This window comes from Aspergillus steynii, assembly GCF_002849105.1.
Source record: "Aspergillus steynii IBT 23096 chromosome Unknown P170scaffold_5, whole genome shotgun sequence".
NCBI classification, from domain to species: Eukaryota; Fungi; Ascomycota; class Eurotiomycetes; order Eurotiales; family Aspergillaceae; genus Aspergillus; species Aspergillus steynii.
The window spans coordinates 3,242,850-3,258,560 of NW_020194402.1; the positions used below are offsets into that span (position 1 = coordinate 3,242,850).

Here is a 15,711-nt window from a genome sequence, read left to right on the forward strand (position 1 = left end):
CCCCGTGATAAAAAACCCTTGGAAGCCCACAATCCGTCATCGTGGGTCACGAACCAGCAGATGAACAGCTACAACCTCAGATCCAATCGCGGGTCATGTTGGCCGACTGTCTATTTTCGCATGAATCCCATTCCTTCATCCTTGCAGATCAAACAACAGGTAGATTCTGGCACTAATTGAAGGGCTCGAATAATAAGTTGAACTGTCCGGGTGAAGCAGGTACGTGACCTAATGGATAAAGCGATTACTGCAATCATTAGTTGAGTATTTTAGATATATGGTCCGTCCGTAACTCACGTCGAAGAATGCCTGCGCGACAAGAAAAGGGTCAGGTATCGGCGCAAGCGTCGAGTGCTTTGGGGAAACTGGATTCAAGACACCGGGTCCTTTTTAAGTACAGAATGCCGATTCTACTGCATCGAAGGTAGTGTCGTAAACATCGGAGTACTAATCAGACCTCTGCAAGGGTGCTGGCTGGGTAATCTTTCTGCCACGTCCTCCCCCCCCCTCTTTTGACTATATGAGCTCCGCCTCTTTTACAGCGTGTTGAGCACGTTCTGCATGGCAGGCGTGTTGGAATCCTCCCGGCGCGAGACGTAGGCACGGACCTCGTGCACGCCGAGGCCCTCGGGGCTTTCGCTGGCGTTCCCGCTCGCAGCACCACCGCGGACTCGTTCGCGCAGGGCCTCGGATCCGACGACGAAAAGACTACCCACTTCCAGCAGAACATCCAGTGCTCCGCTAGGTGCCTTGAGCTGCTCGTCTATGTCCCATGACTTCAGTAGGTCATTGTACTGCGTCATATCCTTGGTGACCAGCAGACCTCCCGGCCCGTTGACGGAGAATCGTTTGAAATGCTCGAGGAGTAGACTGCGAACCCCGAGAGCGATCTCGTTAAGTAGTTGGCGAAGGTTGGTGCCGCTGGACGGGAGTGACTGCACGATGACACCATGCACACGAGCTAAGAAGCTGCAGATCGAAGCGCATGTCTGAATTGTTTCTGGTCAGGTCGACATGTCATCACATTATGGGAGTTGACTTACCGGAGTCTGCAGCTTTTCTAACCACGCAGCGTTATCTCCTTCCTTGGGCCGAAAATCGTTTTTCCTCTGGCCGGACAGAAGCTTGTTTACCCAGGTCAATGTTGCATCGATGGTCTTTTGCTCAATTGTATTGACCTTCTCCTCAATGCGCACCGTTATCAAGTTTGTCTTTTTCTCCATTTCTCTGCGCACGGTAATGCTTCCGGCCGCAAGGGGGATGAGCAATGTGTTTACACACATTATCATCAGGTTGGCAATTCCGATGGCGTTTCTAACCGCAGAAAGATAGACTAAATCGGGTTCTGCCTTCCCCGATTCTTGGGACGTTGCAGTTTCTGAAGCAGCGTCAAGGCAGACTTCGATGTATCCTTCTCCCATCATCGAAAGGAGGAGACTCAGCAGCGCAAGCATATCCTTGGGTGTTTCACTTGTAACACTTAACTCCAACCCTCGGCCGACTCCTTCAGCAAGCCATTTGAGCATGCGCTTGGCGTAGGCTAGGCTAGGAAGACCGTCATCCTCAACCAGTTTGACATCGGTGGGTTTCGTGACATCACTGGATTCTCTTAACCCTGCCACCTGAAGGAGCATCTTCCTGTGTGTAGGAGAGAATTCAGATGATTCAAGGCGGTTGATATATGTGTCCCGAGCGGAAGCCAGAAGTTCTGTGCCCGACTTAGAGAGAGAAGCCATGAATGTTGTCGCCGCCTTTTTCCTACGGGCGTGGAAGGTGGTAAACCTGAATAGTAGAGACGTATATAGCTCTTCCAAAGTCTTCTTCTCCCTTTCAATGTAGGAGGATCCAACAAAGTACGGCACGAACAAATCTTCTAGTTGTTGGTCAAGGACCAGTGCAGTCTGGGCGGACATAGGGTCTGGGTTTTCTGTTAAACCGTGGGATTTCAAGTCGTCGACAAGAGCACTGATATAGCTGCGAGAGCTTTGAAGGGACCTTAGGAAGGCAAGAGGCGAAATATCATTTGCCCGCTCCAAAACCATCTCGAGCCTTTGCTGGATAGATTGTTGAAAAACTCGCTGCAAGAACTTGCCGAGAACCTGCTCGTAGTAGGGGAAAGCGCGTTTGATAATGGCAGACTCTTCCTGTACTACGACTTTGACCTCATCCACTAATGACTGGAGACTGGGTTCCACTTTCAGAGGCTCAGCGTCAGGGTCTGCCAATTTCTCCCAGGATTCGGGATCACCTGCCACTTCTTCAGTAACAAGTTGGCTGCGGTCAATAAAAAACTGATGCTGGTTGACGAATAATGCGATGACGCTGGCACCACCACTGAAATCCTGGAGCACAGTCGCACAATCCCGCATGCCTTCGAAGTTTGCCTTGCGATAGAAATCATCGAACTGCTTCAGAAGGTCTTTCTCCAAGGTCTCGGAGAATTTTTCAATAACCTCCCTTGTGTTCCGTCTAGCGCTGTCAATTCCCTCGGTTGGGCTTCGCTCCCCGCTTCCATTTCCGAGGGGCTTGCTGTTTTTCCCCCCCGATTCATTCCAGCTGTGAGGATCAAGCCTTTGGCTTATCCTCAGCAATTGCCGTGCAATCTGTGCTGAGCGCACCTTGGCCTCGCCGGTCCCAGATCGCCTGAGGTTCTCCAGAAGTGTTATTTCTCCTCTATTACTGACGCCCTCCCAGCATTGGAGTAAGAAGTATGCATCCAGTGCTCGACGTCTTTGCCTATCAAGCTCCTCCAGCCGTCGTCCAGTTTCCACGGCCATATTTCCGGTAGCCCCAGCATGATCGGTTCCGGGAATCTGTATCCCTGCTCCGTTGAGCGATGTGTCCAACTGCTGAAAAGACCCGATCGTCTGTTTTAGCTTCCTACCCAGCGTGTTCAAATTTTGCGAGTGCTGCGCTTCTGCCCTGCGTACTGCAGCAGATAGCTCATTCTCCCTGATTTCGAGGTCGCCGGATAATTCACCTAGCCGTTGCTGGGCGTGCTCGAAGGTACGGATGAGTGGTTTGGGGTCAAATAGTTGATTTGCGCTGCTAGGTCCGATCGTGGATCGGCGGTTCGATGCCGTGGTGTCAGAAAGTGTCTCAATGAATTCCTTGACAATGAAGTCACGATTGGAGAAGTCCTCCAACGTGAAGCTGGGACCCTTTGGGAAGACGGATCGGGATGCGAGAGTCGCTTGAGAAGTCATGGATACTGTGTCTGGCATCCTTGCAATAGCTAGTGGCCGCCTCCCGCCTTCATTGAGATGAGAGAGAGATGGCGTGAATAGCGACTTCGCGATAGGGAGCTCATATGTGGTGCAGGTACAGACTAGTCGAGTGAGCGGCCGGTTACGCATACATAAGTGGGCCGGAATTTAACCTTAGGCAACCTAGGAAAGCCGCGTTCTACTCCGTAATCATCCCCAAGAACCTGATTACATGTCCGCCATGCATCACCTGCTACTTACACTGCACATTCCTTGAAGAACCATTACGGCGCATCACTAAGGAATCTTCTTCTTCGAGGACAGTCATCAGCGTCCATTAACAGATGGACGATGACGATGTTCCCGTTCTGGAAAAGGTGGCGCTGCCTTGGGGACCTTGTATCCAAGGACCGTTGTATGTAACATAACGTATTGTCATGTACTGTATGTAAAAGGTGGCAGATCATCCGTGGAGGTACAATTCGTAGAGGCACCTTAGGTACTTCGATCCTCAACCACCCATCCATCATCCCGTCTACGAACCGTTGTTTCCTCACAACACCATGATTTCACAACGAGATCGGAAACTCTTCCGAGATGATATCCGCGCTCGAGGGACAAAGCTCAGTGCTGCTGAGCGTGAGAACCTTCTTAAACCATACTTACCAGAACCGTCGGATCTACCACGTCGGCCTCCTCCACGGCGAAAGAAAGCGACAACCCGAAAAACCCCTATCCGCACATTCCTCAAATCTCAGCTGCACCATCTAATCTACTCTGTCATTCATATTATCTTTGGGATTGCTGTGCGTCTGATTCAGGTCTATCATGCGGTCTTGGATCGCATTCTTGCCGTGGTATATCACCACCATCGCACGCCTGAGTTGATCCGAAAAGACGTCAAAAACCTCGATCGCCTGCCAGAGCATCTAAGCGTGATATTATCGCTTCGGGCTGGGGATGATGCTCTTGCCATATTGATGGACGAAGTGGCAGAACTCGCTGCCTGGAGTGTAAGTGCCGGTATTCCCGTACTGAGTGTTTATGAGAAAAACGGTACGTCGAATCCAGGCCGATGGAACGAAGGCAACCTAGGCCGATCAATAATTAAAGCCCTTACGGTAGCAAAACATTTCTAACACCTCCATCTCCAGGCATTCTGAAATCATGCATACCCAGCTTGAACCAAGTCATTCTAGTCAAGCTATCCTCATACTACGGCTCACCTTCTCAACAACCAACATTGCGGCTCTTTGCTCCTCACCACCCCATCCATCAAGATAATTTTTCTACCCCCAGATATAATCCGGACACGCTCACAATACTTCTTCTTTCTGCTACCGACGGCCGGGAGACTTTTGTGGACCTCACTAAAACCTTGGCTGAAATGTCCCAGAATGGCAAGCTGTCGCCTGAGGACATCACTATAGAACTTGTCGACGCGGAGATCAGTGAGATTACTACACACCCTTCTCAGGTTACACCGTCAGATTTGGGCGGGAGCAAAATGACTCCCAGTTCAATTTCTATAAAGCCTGAGCCAGATCTTCTTTTAGTGTTCGGTCCTTTTTTGAAACTTGATGGCTATCCACCCTGGCATATTCGTCTCACAGAAATGCTCTGTACGGGGGATAATAGTAGCAGCATAACCGGCTCTGGCGAGGCTGTCGAGTATCAAAGTTTCTGTCGGGGTCTGTGGCATTATGCAGGAGCTCAAATGAGGTTTGGGCGATGAGAGTTTGCAATTTTCTGAGTATATTTTTTTTCCTTCTTTTCTAGGGAAAAAAAAAGGTGCATTCCTTCTGAAACTGGAACACTTATGTCAAATTGATGGGGATGTGACAGGTTACTTGTAGAAATAAGTATAGGGTAATAGGTATCCTTGCTTGTACTGTACTGAACTGATAAACATTTTTGATCGGCAATTATAGTTGCACATATTTTTTGGCCATCCTATGCTTGAACGGTGGAATGCACACCCACTCCTTTGATAGTAGTGACGGAAATCAGCATGGAAAAAATAACAAGCTTTGATCAAAAGTTGCCCAACACAGTGCGACGCAATTACGTCAACTTCCAACAATCTTGCTGTGTAAGGGAGGAAGTGAGGTAGCCAGCAAGGGAATAGAAAGCTTTGATAAATTAGCAGTGACTACATATATGTACATTTGGATGCTAAAGTCCCATGTTCCCATTCCTCATGTTTCACTATCGACAGTCATAATCATTCACCTACTGAATGAATGTATTGAGTCCAAATCAATGTCCACTGACAGAAACAAGTACATCTATGCAATACTCTTATACCCATGTCTCCGTTCTCTAGGAACAATCCGTCTAGTGGAATGGATAGCCTCGTACGCAATCCAGGCATCTCACCACCTCTCTTCCTGTTTCGGTCACATTCTCTACTGCACATCGGGAGCAGATCTTCCTAGGTTGGCTGGAGCGTGGTTTATTGCCATTGGTGTCCTCGTGCATCATGGCGGTGGAATCTCGCAGTACATGAGTCCCCCTGATTAAATGACTTGAGCCAGTGCAATCGAGCGCGTCACATTGGCGAAGACAAATGTAACAACTTCGCTGGCCACATATACTACAATCTGCATATGCCTCAATCAATTCCCGGGTTGTAGGTCTTCGATAACATATGTGACACGGACGTAAAAATGACGCGGGTGTGCGCAGGCTTTGCTGGCATGGGTTGGAACCTGCAAGAGTAGTTTTCAGGGAAATAGAAGGGGGGTTCGAGACTGCCGACAAACATATTTGGGGTGTCGAAGGGCCTGGTTGTGCCGCATGAGCTGGCAATGATTCATTCCATATTTCTGACAGCGGCTGTGTTGATTGAGAATAGCAGAAGAGCTGTTGAGGAAGTCGTCGTTTTCGTGGAAGACTCCACGGATGATAGGTTGAGAACCCCTTCAATGACTCCGAATGACTTTGGGGGGAAATGGGATCTAAGCTATGCACAGGCAGTTGGAATGGCTGATTGCTGTCGAGGATTTCAGGCGAGTTAGCAATTTGAATCATTATCTATGTCATTGAGTACCGCACTTCCAAACGCCAGGAAGGTAAACAGGCCAGAGGAAGTACTGGCGCAAAAAGAAAAATAAAAAGCCAACTGAGGCAAGCTTAGTTACTTACAGGGAAGGGCCCAGATTGATCATATCGGGCTGCACAGAATTCCTTTTCCGCTTCTTCCCTGAGCTGAGCTGGAGGTTAGAGGAGCCAGTGTTCTCTGACATCATCTTGAGCGTGGGATAGAATGGCCAGCATCATCGAATACGCGTGTTTATTTGTCGTGGACGGTAGGAAGGCGGTAGGTTTTTATCCAGTACCTGTAGATCCTTAGATAGGTCCGTACCTAGTAGGTAGGTAGGTACCGGACCTACCCGACCAGGTACCTACCTACCTTACATACCTTGGAACAGTACGGTATGTACGGGTATGTTTAATACGTACGTGGAACTCGTGCCAAAGTATTGTTACCTTAGATATCCGTGGACGGGCTAACAGCCTAGGTAACAATCGTGCTTAACCGCCTACGGAGTAGCTGGAGTTTAATTCCCCTGGTCCCGCTCAACTCTGAACTCCACATTCGGTCTTGGCAAGTGACCACAGACTTCGTATCGGGAGTTGGTAAAGCGCTGCATACCTGCTTCTCTATCTCCTGATATCCCCTGCCATGCATGCATGTGCCGGCCGTTTTGGAAAACTCCCCCCCACCCGCCGCCGCGGCATGCGCATACGACCTCTTATCGAATAACTCTTCGCCCATATCAATCATCGTCATCTTTTACTTAACCTTGCTCCTCCCGTGTCATCATAAAACCCATTTAGTTGTTGGCGCTGGCATAGCCGAGAGGCTCTGAGGAAGTCGTGGATGTCCATATAGCGAGTGCGAAACCTTGCAAAATGGACAACATTTCTGAAATTGTCGAAAGACTTGGTAGCGACGAAGATGCCGTCCGAAAAATGGCCGTCTTTAAACTGCAGAGCCTGATCGGGGATCCATCGTTCGCAGACGTCTTTATCATGGAGGGTGGACTGGCCAAATTACGATTCCTCACCCTACATACCAGCGGCAACACTCTGGCATATAGCTTAACCAGCTTGGCTAGACTGCTTGAGGTGGATAAAGGGTGGGATTTCATAGATCAGGAGGTGGTTGAGAGAGTAAGTATTCGTTGGTGAACATCAGTCGTTCGATGCGCCTAATACCGATATTTGGACTGACAAAACTCTCGCTCTCTTCTAGATTGTCGAGCTCATCGTAACTCATCCCCTCGTTAACATCCTGCGCGGCGCAATGTCTATACTGGTCTCGATTGTATCACACCCTCATACGGGAGGTCGCTTATCCCAAAGCGGCACTTTTGGCTTTCACGCTCTGAATCCCGCGATCGCCGCCTATCCACAGTTTTTAGAAATGCTTGTGACCCGGTTATCGTCGGCAGACCATGCCCTATGCGCCAATGCGCTTCAATTAATAAACTCGCTTATGCGCGACTCCATTACGAATGATTCGGAATTGCAGTGGCCAAAATTCATCCAGAAACTACAAGACCTGGGCGTGATTAAGGCTGTTTACGCGCTCATGCAAGGCACAACCTTGCAGGATCACGCCCACCCTCTAATCGAGTTCCAGTCGCTCACCAAAGTTCTTCTGAGAAAGTGGCGAGACATTCCTCTAGACACGGAAAACGCAGAACATAGGAGAGCGCTGAAAGGGATACATCTCGCTAGTCAACCTGAAAAGAATCTGGACAAAGGGGCCGATGATGTAAATGAGATGCGGCGGTCCAAGAAGCATCACTCGGACAAGTGGAGGCGACTTGGATTTGAGTCCGAAAGCCCGGCCGCCCAATTCGAAAAAACGGGGTTCTTGGGAATGATGGATCTCGCCGATTACGTTAGAAGCCATCAAGATGAGTTTCAGAAAATGCTCCTAGAGCAGTCGACAAAGCCAATTCAGGAACGGTGTCCGATTGCCCGAGCTTCATTGTCTGTCACGTCCGTTTTGTACGAGCATTTTGAAGTGGACAAATCGGAAATCGAAGATGCCAAGAGCTATTTGATCTTGGAGTCTCGCTCAAACCTTGACAAGTTGTTTAACCCTCTCCTGCTGCATTGGACTCGACTGCACGTTGCGGGTCTACACGCGTTCTTCCGTTTGTGGAAGGCAACCGGGGCGGAGGTCGAAGACTACGACAAGATTGTCGAGCTTGTTCGTATTCTTGTCGAATCTGCTGTCGGTGGGGCGTCTCGAACAAAAGACGTGCAAGATGTGGAAGAGGAACTCGCCGATTTCGAGTATAATCGTTTGCGTGAGTTGCAGATGGAATTACTGGAGCTTACCTATGAAGATGTTTGGGGTCAGCATCTACGCCAGGTGAGGGAGGAGTTGCATAATGAGGTTCTGCAATTTACCAAGGAACAAAGGATCCGGTGTCTTTTACAAGGCAGTTGGTTCCCGAACGAGGGAACTTCTAAGTCTGACATACGTATGCCGAAAGAGCTTTCATGGAAGTTTGTCCAGCTTTCACACAATCGGCGATTCTTACATTTTGGTGATTTCGACTCCAGAGGAAACAGCAATCCCGAGCTTGACACCTTGCCAGAGAAAAGTAAGGTACCCGAAACACACCTGCAGTCTGGTTTGTTTACTGATCAATTGTCTGCCATTGCCATCTAGTTGATCTGTCGATCGTATCCTCGGTGGTCTCCAACGTTTCGGCGTCGTCCAACAACTCGTCATCTTCAACCATAAAGAGCATGCTGCAGCATCCCTCTACGAAAATCAGCATTCACGGATATATGCAAGCCCACTCGACGACGGGCGAGCCTAGGAAGGCAAACGGCCACGATCGTTCCGTCAGCAGAACAACACAGAGCGAGACTGTGTTACTGAGCCTTCGTCCTCAGTCCCCTAGTATTGCGTCTGAGTGGCTCGACGGCTTGCTCATGCTTCTGAGTCAACAGCCTATCACGTCAGAAACTGGTAAATTGGTGAAATCAGTGAGTGATTACGGGTTGAAAATTCGTTTATTGAATATCAGGTTCGACGATGCCGTTTTCGCAGGCGAAGCTCCTAATGTTCCATCTCGGGAAGGTTTAGATGACGATTATTACTACGACCTTTTCGGGGGCAGCTAACCGCACCGCGCTTTTCCAAATCGCATGCACAGACATCTTCTTTTTATATGTAATATACAGCGTTTTATTACGTCAAATAGGGCGGTTAGGCGTATCCTGAATTCCTTAAATGCCTACCGTACCTTAAGGTACTACCTTGGTACCCTGTACCAACATGAAAAGATGGCCTTTACAATACTTACTCTGGAGTAGACAACAGGTACGGTATAACATATAGATACCTGCCCAGGTAGATGTACATATGTACCTACCTAGGTACCTAACTTAGGGTAGGTACCTACGAGTCTAGTGTAATTTATGTAATATGTATACACAGATACATGTGTATAGGTACACAATGGGAGGTACATACATACATACATTACCTATCTGCCAGGTATCGTATCTATCTAGTGCCGTATCTACTAAGGTACTGGTAGGTTACTTACCTGACGTACAGGGTACAGGATACCTTTAGTAGGTGAGGTATGTATATGGCCTACTATGTTACAGCCCTGCCTCTGATTCCACGGCCAACTTGCTAATTGTGTAAAGTATACCTAAAAAGTCAGGTATACACGGTATCTACCTACTCACAGATTATAATGAAGACTAACTTCGTATTCAGCAGGAGGTTTACTATCCAACTGACTATACATAAAACCATACTACTCTGTAAATTAGATATAACTTATCCGCTTGGCTACCTTCACAGTTCGCAGTTAACCGTAAAAATGTAAAACGAATATTACTATGCAGTTTGTATATTAAACAATTCTAGGCTACCCTAAAAATAAAGATAATGAAAACAGACCCCTAAGGACACTACACAAGTATCCCAGCTATTCCCTAAGAGATCCTAATACTTGTGGTTTTCCTTTTATTTACAAGATAGATTACGCTTGAGTAGGAAAGTGAGGTGGCTATAAATCCAGAGCCAGGCCTGTAGACGTATCTCGTACCGATACAGAGTACAGCTCAAGCCCATTACATACTGCGCAGAAACATCTGAGAATGAATGAAATGAATAGTGTTACTGCGTACTATGGTAATGGCTGGTGATATGGAAAAAGAAAACAATCGAATAGTCTGAAGGTCTCTCTGACCTCCTCCCATAATCGACCGTGGAAAGGTACGGGCCCGGGTTTCTCCGAATTCCGTACATACATATATACCTATTTTACATAAGTGGGTATGGTAGGTAGTCGATTACCTCCGACCGACCAACCGAAGGTACCTACCTACCTACCTACATACCACCGCCTTCCTACCACCGCAACTACTTGAATGCAAGACACGAGACACAGTCAGGTCATGCTACACTTGCTACTGTATTCAACAATGCGAGCAGATCTCCCGAGCTGTTTTTCTTACTGATCATGGCCGCCCGTCCGACAAAACGGCAGCGCACACTAACATGCTATTCTGCAGCTACCGATAACCCCCAAGCTCAATATGAGAAGACAAGCCTTCAGCAACAATTAGAGTCGAATGTGTCTTCGGTAAATAAGCAAAACCATGTGCCATGGCACTCGGATACATCCCCGGCCCTCCATATTGGCCCCCATCCAGCAGTTCCCAGCGAAGATTTCACTGCCTCTACCCATTCCCTAGTGGATAAAGAGGGGACGCAATCACTCTCTACGACTAATACATCTTCTCGCAGGCATAAAAATGTCCCGGTGGTGGCTGCCGATGCAGATCGATCTTCATTGGTGCATGAATCAACCTCCAATGATGTCGGCGTGAATGTTGACGAGGATATAATTGATGATTATGACTCCTGCGAAGAGTTATTCACTAAACATTTTTCTGGTGAACCTCTCGCAAACCAGAAGACCAAGCCAAAGCCTTCCCACCTGAATAAACCCTCGAATGCTATATCGCACAAAAATACCAGCTGTCTTGAGAAATGCACCAATCCCTCTAAACGCTTCATTCTACCATCCGGGCCTGATGACAAGGTTGATACTCCACTTTTTGATAACATCGGCAATGATAGTACACCTTGGGCGCAGCGATTTCAACCGCTTAATCTGGATGAACTGGCCGTTCATAAGAAAAAGGTGTCCGATGTGCGAGGTTGGCTAGAAGCATCTTTTATGGGGAGTGATAGAAGTGTATGTCTTTAAAACTGTTCTCCTTGCCTCTTTATTTGGTTTCTTCTCACAGTGTACCTACATTCAACTCTATGACCGTCACTGATGAAACCAGAGGCTCCTTGTTCTGAGAGGTCCTGCAGGCAGCGGTAAAACCACCACAGTATCACTACTATCAAGAGCCCTGAATTTTGACATCCTGGAATGGAAGAATCCCCTGGTCTCTCAATCGCCCTCAGGAAGGTCTGTATCGGTTTCTTCGCGATTCGATGAATTTCTTGGACGTTGCCATGATTTCACAGGTCTCGACCTGAGTGAAGACAGGGCCGCCTCTCAGGCTGGAACGGGCATTGATCCCCATCTCCGCCCACGACGCATTGTTCTCATAGAGGAATTCCCTACCCTTTCGAATACATGGTCTTCTTCTCTTGCTGCTTTCAGACTTGCACTGCACCGTTATCTTGCCATGGCAGCGTCAATGTCGAAATATCATAGCCGAGGACCAAACCATACCGGGGTTCCTCCAATTGTGGTAATTATATCAGAGGCACTTCTGAATTTCTCGTCGGAAACTCTCACGGTCAATCGTTTACTCGGACCCGAAGTTTGCAACCATCCCCGCACGACTATTATCGACTTCAACAGTATTGCGCCTACAATCATGCACAAGGCCCTTCAGGTCGTTTTGGAGAAACAGTCTCACCATTCCAGAAATTTCCGACTTCCAAGAGCTGCCATGCTGCACAGTATTTCCCAGATCGGGGATATTAGAAGTGCTATCACTTCCTTAGAATTTCTCTGCCGGAGGAGTGAGGGCATCGGTGAACTGATAAAAGGGGCCTCGAGAGCGTCAAAGAGACCTCGGGACTCTAGAGCACTGACGCCCATGGAGAAAGAAACTTTGAAGTTGGTTACGCATAGAGAAGCTAGCCTAGGGATATTTCATGCCGTTGGAAAGATTATATACAACAAACGCGAGGACAAGGACATTGCAGCAGACGTTGACAGCCTTGCTTCAGCTCCCCATTACTTCAGCCGCTATGATCGACTGAAAGTGCCTCAAGTCTCCGTCAATGAACTTGTCGATGCCACAGGAACTGATATCGAAACTTTCGTATGCGCCCTTCATGAGAATTATGTTCCGTCTTGTAACGGCCCTTCTTTTACAGAATGTCTGGATGGGTGCATAGAGGCCTTGTCCGATAGCGACGTCTTGAGTTATAACCGTGACTGGGCTCGTGGATCGTGGGCAGGTACCAGAAGTGGTGCCAATCGCGCCAACGCCGGCACTGATGTGATGCGACAGCAGGATATTAGTTACCAGGTCGCTACTCGGGGTCTTTTATTTTCTCTGCCTTACCCCGTGAAGCGACAGGTGAAATGTGACGGACGAGCGAATGAGGCGCACAAACTTTCGTTCCCAGCATCAGTGCGCCTGTCATACGGTAAAGAGGAAGTGGAAGGTCTCCTGGGCTTGTGGCTGAAAAACATGCTTCATCAATCCGCTCAAGCAACGTCAGGGCCCTTGGAGGGTCTGCATAAGACTGGGATTAGAAACACTGGGAATTGCAACAGTGCGCATCCGCCGACCATGAATATGATATCACGCAGCGATATGTTACTTTACCAGCTGCCATATATTGCCAGAATGCCTCAGAACAAGAAGCATCTGCCAGAGCTAAGAAAGCTTGTTGAACTTCATGGAATCATCCCAGAGAATGAGGCTCGGGATGATCAAGTTGAATTTCCCCATCACAGTCACCCCATAGCTGCTTCTCGTGCGTCAGGTGGGGTTTCATCGATTCTAACACTTCGAGATACCACTTCACACGAGGGGTATAACACACTACAGCCTCCGCTATCCTCTACCTACGAAATGGAAGAGGAGAGCCTTCTTTTAAGCGACGATGACATAGTTGATTATTGACATGCATCTTATGGTGTATACGGCATTGCTGCAGCGGGCACGATGCCCCGAATTCACTTATTTGATCCCAAACGAGATGATAGCTTGCAGTAGTACCGATCAGTGTAGCTACTGAATAGACTGGTTTTGATCAATGAAGGTATAGGTAACCTAAGTATGTAGTAGTATACCTAAAGTAGAAGTAATGTATGTACTGTACAGGCACAGGGCATAGGAGGTAGGTAGGTACCTAGGTACCTTACCTTCTGTTTAATCCACCGGGCAGGTACTGTAAGGATACCTATGTATGTATGTACTGTATGTACTGTATGTACAGTACGTACGCACCTAGCTAGGTGCGCTCCCGGGTATCAGGCGGCGTACTCCGGGATCCCATCTATCCTCTCCCGCACTCCAGTTCTATCCACACACCCGATCTCCTTTTTGCCCGCGTTCGTTTAACATTCAATCGATTTCTAGAAACGGAATTCCTCCCGACGCTGTCACCTACTTGATAACTCTTTGCATTTGTCCTTCGGCAACAACTCAGAAATCATGCTGGAGGGCGATCACATCACACGAAGACGAAGGGTCGATAATTCTAAAAGGAGGACAGACAATATAGACGCTTTCTCCGCCAAAGGCCTGGCAGCAGAAGAGTCTTTCAGCGACATAGAAGATTCGATAAATCAACATGAGGAGCGAAGAGAAATTGGGTCAAGCTTGGGTGGTATCATGAGTGCCGTAACACTCGTGAACTTCACCGACTGGACAAATATAGTTCTGATGGTTTCGTTGATATTTGGTGGCTGCTGTGCTAATGTAAGTTCCAAACTCTTGTACACAAAAGCGTGGTCAAATTTTATGATGCTAACTACTGACGCCAGGTATTTGCCCTAGAAGCCATTATCAAGTAAGTTGTGTCTGCAAAATCCATCCCTGACTCCAATTTACTGATTTGTTATTAGAGATCAACCTACGTCGGGTATATATACTCTCTAAACCCCCTCTGATTCGATTCTATTTTGACGGTTGACTTCTTTTGTCTGAAGGTTCTTTAATAACTTTTGCTCAGTTTATACTGACTGCACTGTTTACCTTGCCTAGTTTCATGTCGCTGTCTGCTGGGCCCCGGTCCTTATTCATTGGTCCAAGAGCTATCCCCTTGAGGTCGTGGCTCATATATACGGCCTTCTTCGTGACCGTGAACCTTCTCAACAACTGGGCCTTCGCTTACAAAATCTCCGTACCATTGCATATAATACTGAGATCTGGTGGGCCGGTTGCATCCATGATAGTTGGCTATCTCTTTAACTCCAAGAGATACTCACCAGGCCAAGTCTTGGCAGTGGTGATGCTTACTCTGGGTGTCGTCACTGCAGCGTTAGCAGATGCTCATGTTAAGGGTCAGCCTATTGATCTCGGAAGCGAAGGCACCGAAGTCAGATTTACTCAAACTTTGATCGGTTTTACTATACTCGCCCTTGCAATGGTTCTTTCCGCTTTTCAGGGGATTTATGCAGATCGCTTGTATGAAGCGTACGGCCGAAACCATTGGAAGGAGGCACTCTTCTATTCGCATACGCTGTCGTTACCACTCTTCATACCAACATATTCGCATCTCCTAACCCAGTGGCATGCTCTTTTCTTATCGCCGCCATTGCTTTCTAAAGTGGCCGCGTTCACGACAGAGGGTGGCCCTTCAAATACGACCTTTCCCAAGGTTGGAGGTCTTGCTGCCACAACAACATTCCCTTTCGGAACCAGCGCAGGCCCGCTTTGGGGGTCTTTCCGAGATTCTCACCTAGCTCCTTTCTTGGCCATGGTACCAATGCGGATGGTCTACCTTCTGATGAATGCATTGACGCAATATCTTTGTATTCGCGGGGTCCATTACCTCTCAGCAAAATCGTCTTCCTTGACTGTTACTATTGTACTGAACATCCGGAAATTGCTCTCGCTTGTCTTATCCATCTATTTGTTTGGCAATGACCTCGCACTAGGTGTGCTCGTTGGTGGGTTCCTGGTGTTCTCAGGCGGGGCATTGTATGGCTTTGAGGGTGCGCGGTTGAGGAGAAATATAAAGAAGGACTAGAGCAATGTTCATAAATTCGAATCTACAGCAATATTCTCTCCGCTTTCGGTCTTCAGCTTTCAGCTTTAAGAAAGTGCCAGCCCTCCTTGAGCCCGTCATATAAAGAGGCCCCGTTTCGGGTGTTGGTTGCTGTTTCTACTATGCCTGTACAGCAGAGTCGAGTCGTTTGGGAACCGTGCAATTGATGCTGTAAACAGATCTCTTATGGTTGACTAGCAACAGTCCTGGAGCCCGGCCTGACAGCTTAGATTGAGTACAAAAAGTAGT

At 48.0% G+C, this 15,711-nt stretch overlaps 6 protein-coding genes across 6 annotated transcripts; 4 read left to right on the plus strand and 2 right to left on the minus strand.

Annotated features, from left to right (window-relative positions):
- Window positions 1-536: 536 nt before the first annotated feature.
- P170DRAFT_427648 (exocyst subunit SEC10) lies at window positions 537-3,491 on the minus strand (the record flags this gene model as incomplete). The annotated part of the gene is made up of 4 exons (XM_024847785.1): window positions 537-989; window positions 1,044-3,305; window positions 3,359-3,430; window positions 3,468-3,491. The coding sequence occupies 4 exons, from the start codon at window positions 3,489-3,491 to the stop codon at window positions 537-539; spliced, it is 2,811 nt and encodes a 936-aa protein (XP_024703874.1).
- A 222-nt stretch (window positions 3,492-3,713) lies between these two features.
- P170DRAFT_411516 (ditrans,polycis-polyprenyl diphosphate synthase) lies at window positions 3,714-5,145 on the plus strand. The gene is made up of 2 exons (XM_024846894.1): window positions 3,714-4,262; window positions 4,361-5,145. The coding sequence occupies exons 1-2, from the start codon at window positions 3,770-3,772 to the stop codon at window positions 4,939-4,941; spliced, it is 1,074 nt and encodes a 357-aa protein (XP_024703875.1). The 5' UTR covers window positions 3,714-3,769; the 3' UTR covers window positions 4,942-5,145.
- A 206-nt stretch (window positions 5,146-5,351) lies between these two features.
- P170DRAFT_411517 (uncharacterized protein) lies at window positions 5,352-6,514 on the minus strand. Its single transcript, XM_024846895.1, has 2 exons — window positions 6,354-6,514; window positions 5,352-6,201 (listed from the first exon to the last, which is right to left on the minus strand). The coding sequence occupies exons 1-2, from the start codon at window positions 6,455-6,457 to the stop codon at window positions 5,544-5,546; spliced, it is 762 nt and encodes a 253-aa protein (XP_024703876.1). The 5' UTR covers window positions 6,458-6,514; the 3' UTR covers window positions 5,352-5,543.
- Window positions 6,515-6,869: 355 nt separating this feature from the next.
- Window positions 6,870-9,534, plus strand: P170DRAFT_457022 (ELMO/CED-12 family protein). The gene is made up of 3 exons (XM_024851675.1): window positions 6,870-7,385; window positions 7,468-8,836; window positions 8,905-9,534. Exons 1-3 carry the CDS (start codon window positions 7,125-7,127, stop codon window positions 9,363-9,365), a joined length of 2,091 nt encoding a protein of 696 aa, XP_024703877.1. The 5' UTR covers window positions 6,870-7,124; the 3' UTR covers window positions 9,366-9,534.
- Window positions 9,535-11,098: 1,564 nt separating this feature from the next.
- On the plus strand, window positions 11,099-13,364 carry P170DRAFT_322243 (putative cell cycle checkpoint protein Rad17; the record flags this gene model as incomplete). Its single annotated transcript, XM_024843320.1, has 2 exons — window positions 11,099-11,464; window positions 11,559-13,364. Coding segments are annotated over 2 exons (2,172 nt in total), but the record flags the coding sequence as incomplete, so codon positions are not given.
- A 402-nt stretch (window positions 13,365-13,766) lies between these two features.
- Window positions 13,767-15,444, plus strand: P170DRAFT_411524 (putative UPD-GlcNAc transporter (Mnn2-2); the record flags this gene model as incomplete). Its single annotated transcript, XM_024846896.1, has 4 exons — window positions 13,767-14,171; window positions 14,237-14,262; window positions 14,318-14,334; window positions 14,402-15,444. The coding sequence occupies exons 1-4, from the start codon at window positions 13,905-13,907 to the stop codon at window positions 15,442-15,444; spliced, it is 1,353 nt and encodes a 450-aa protein (XP_024703879.1). The 5' UTR covers window positions 13,767-13,904.
- Window positions 15,445-15,711: the final 267 nt, after the last annotated feature.

Bases quoted from the DNA above. Each gene is read 5' to 3' on its own strand.
- P170DRAFT_411516 (XM_024846894.1), top strand. From the start codon at position 3,770: ATGATTTCACAACGAGATCGGAAACTCTTCCGAGATGATATCCGCGCT. The intron at 4,263-4,360 runs GTACGTCGAATC...CTCCATCTCCAG, and splicing joins GAGTGTTTATGAGAAAAACG to GCATTCTGAAATCATGCATA.
- P170DRAFT_411517 (XM_024846895.1), bottom strand. From the start codon at position 6,457: ATGATGTCAGAGAACACTGGCTCCTCTAACCTCCAGCTCAGCTCAGGG. The intron at 6,202-6,353 runs GTAAGTAACTAA...AATCCTCGACAG, and splicing joins ATCAATCTGGGCCCTTCCCT to CAATCAGCCATTCCAACTGC.
- P170DRAFT_457022 (XM_024851675.1), top strand. From the start codon at position 7,125: ATGGACAACATTTCTGAAATTGTCGAAAGACTTGGTAGCGACGAAGAT. The intron at 7,386-7,467 runs GTAAGTATTCGT...GCTCTCTTCTAG, and splicing joins ATCAGGAGGTGGTTGAGAGA to ATTGTCGAGCTCATCGTAAC. The intron at 8,837-8,904 runs GTAAGGTACCCG...ATTGCCATCTAG, and splicing joins TGACACCTTGCCAGAGAAAA to TTGATCTGTCGATCGTATCC.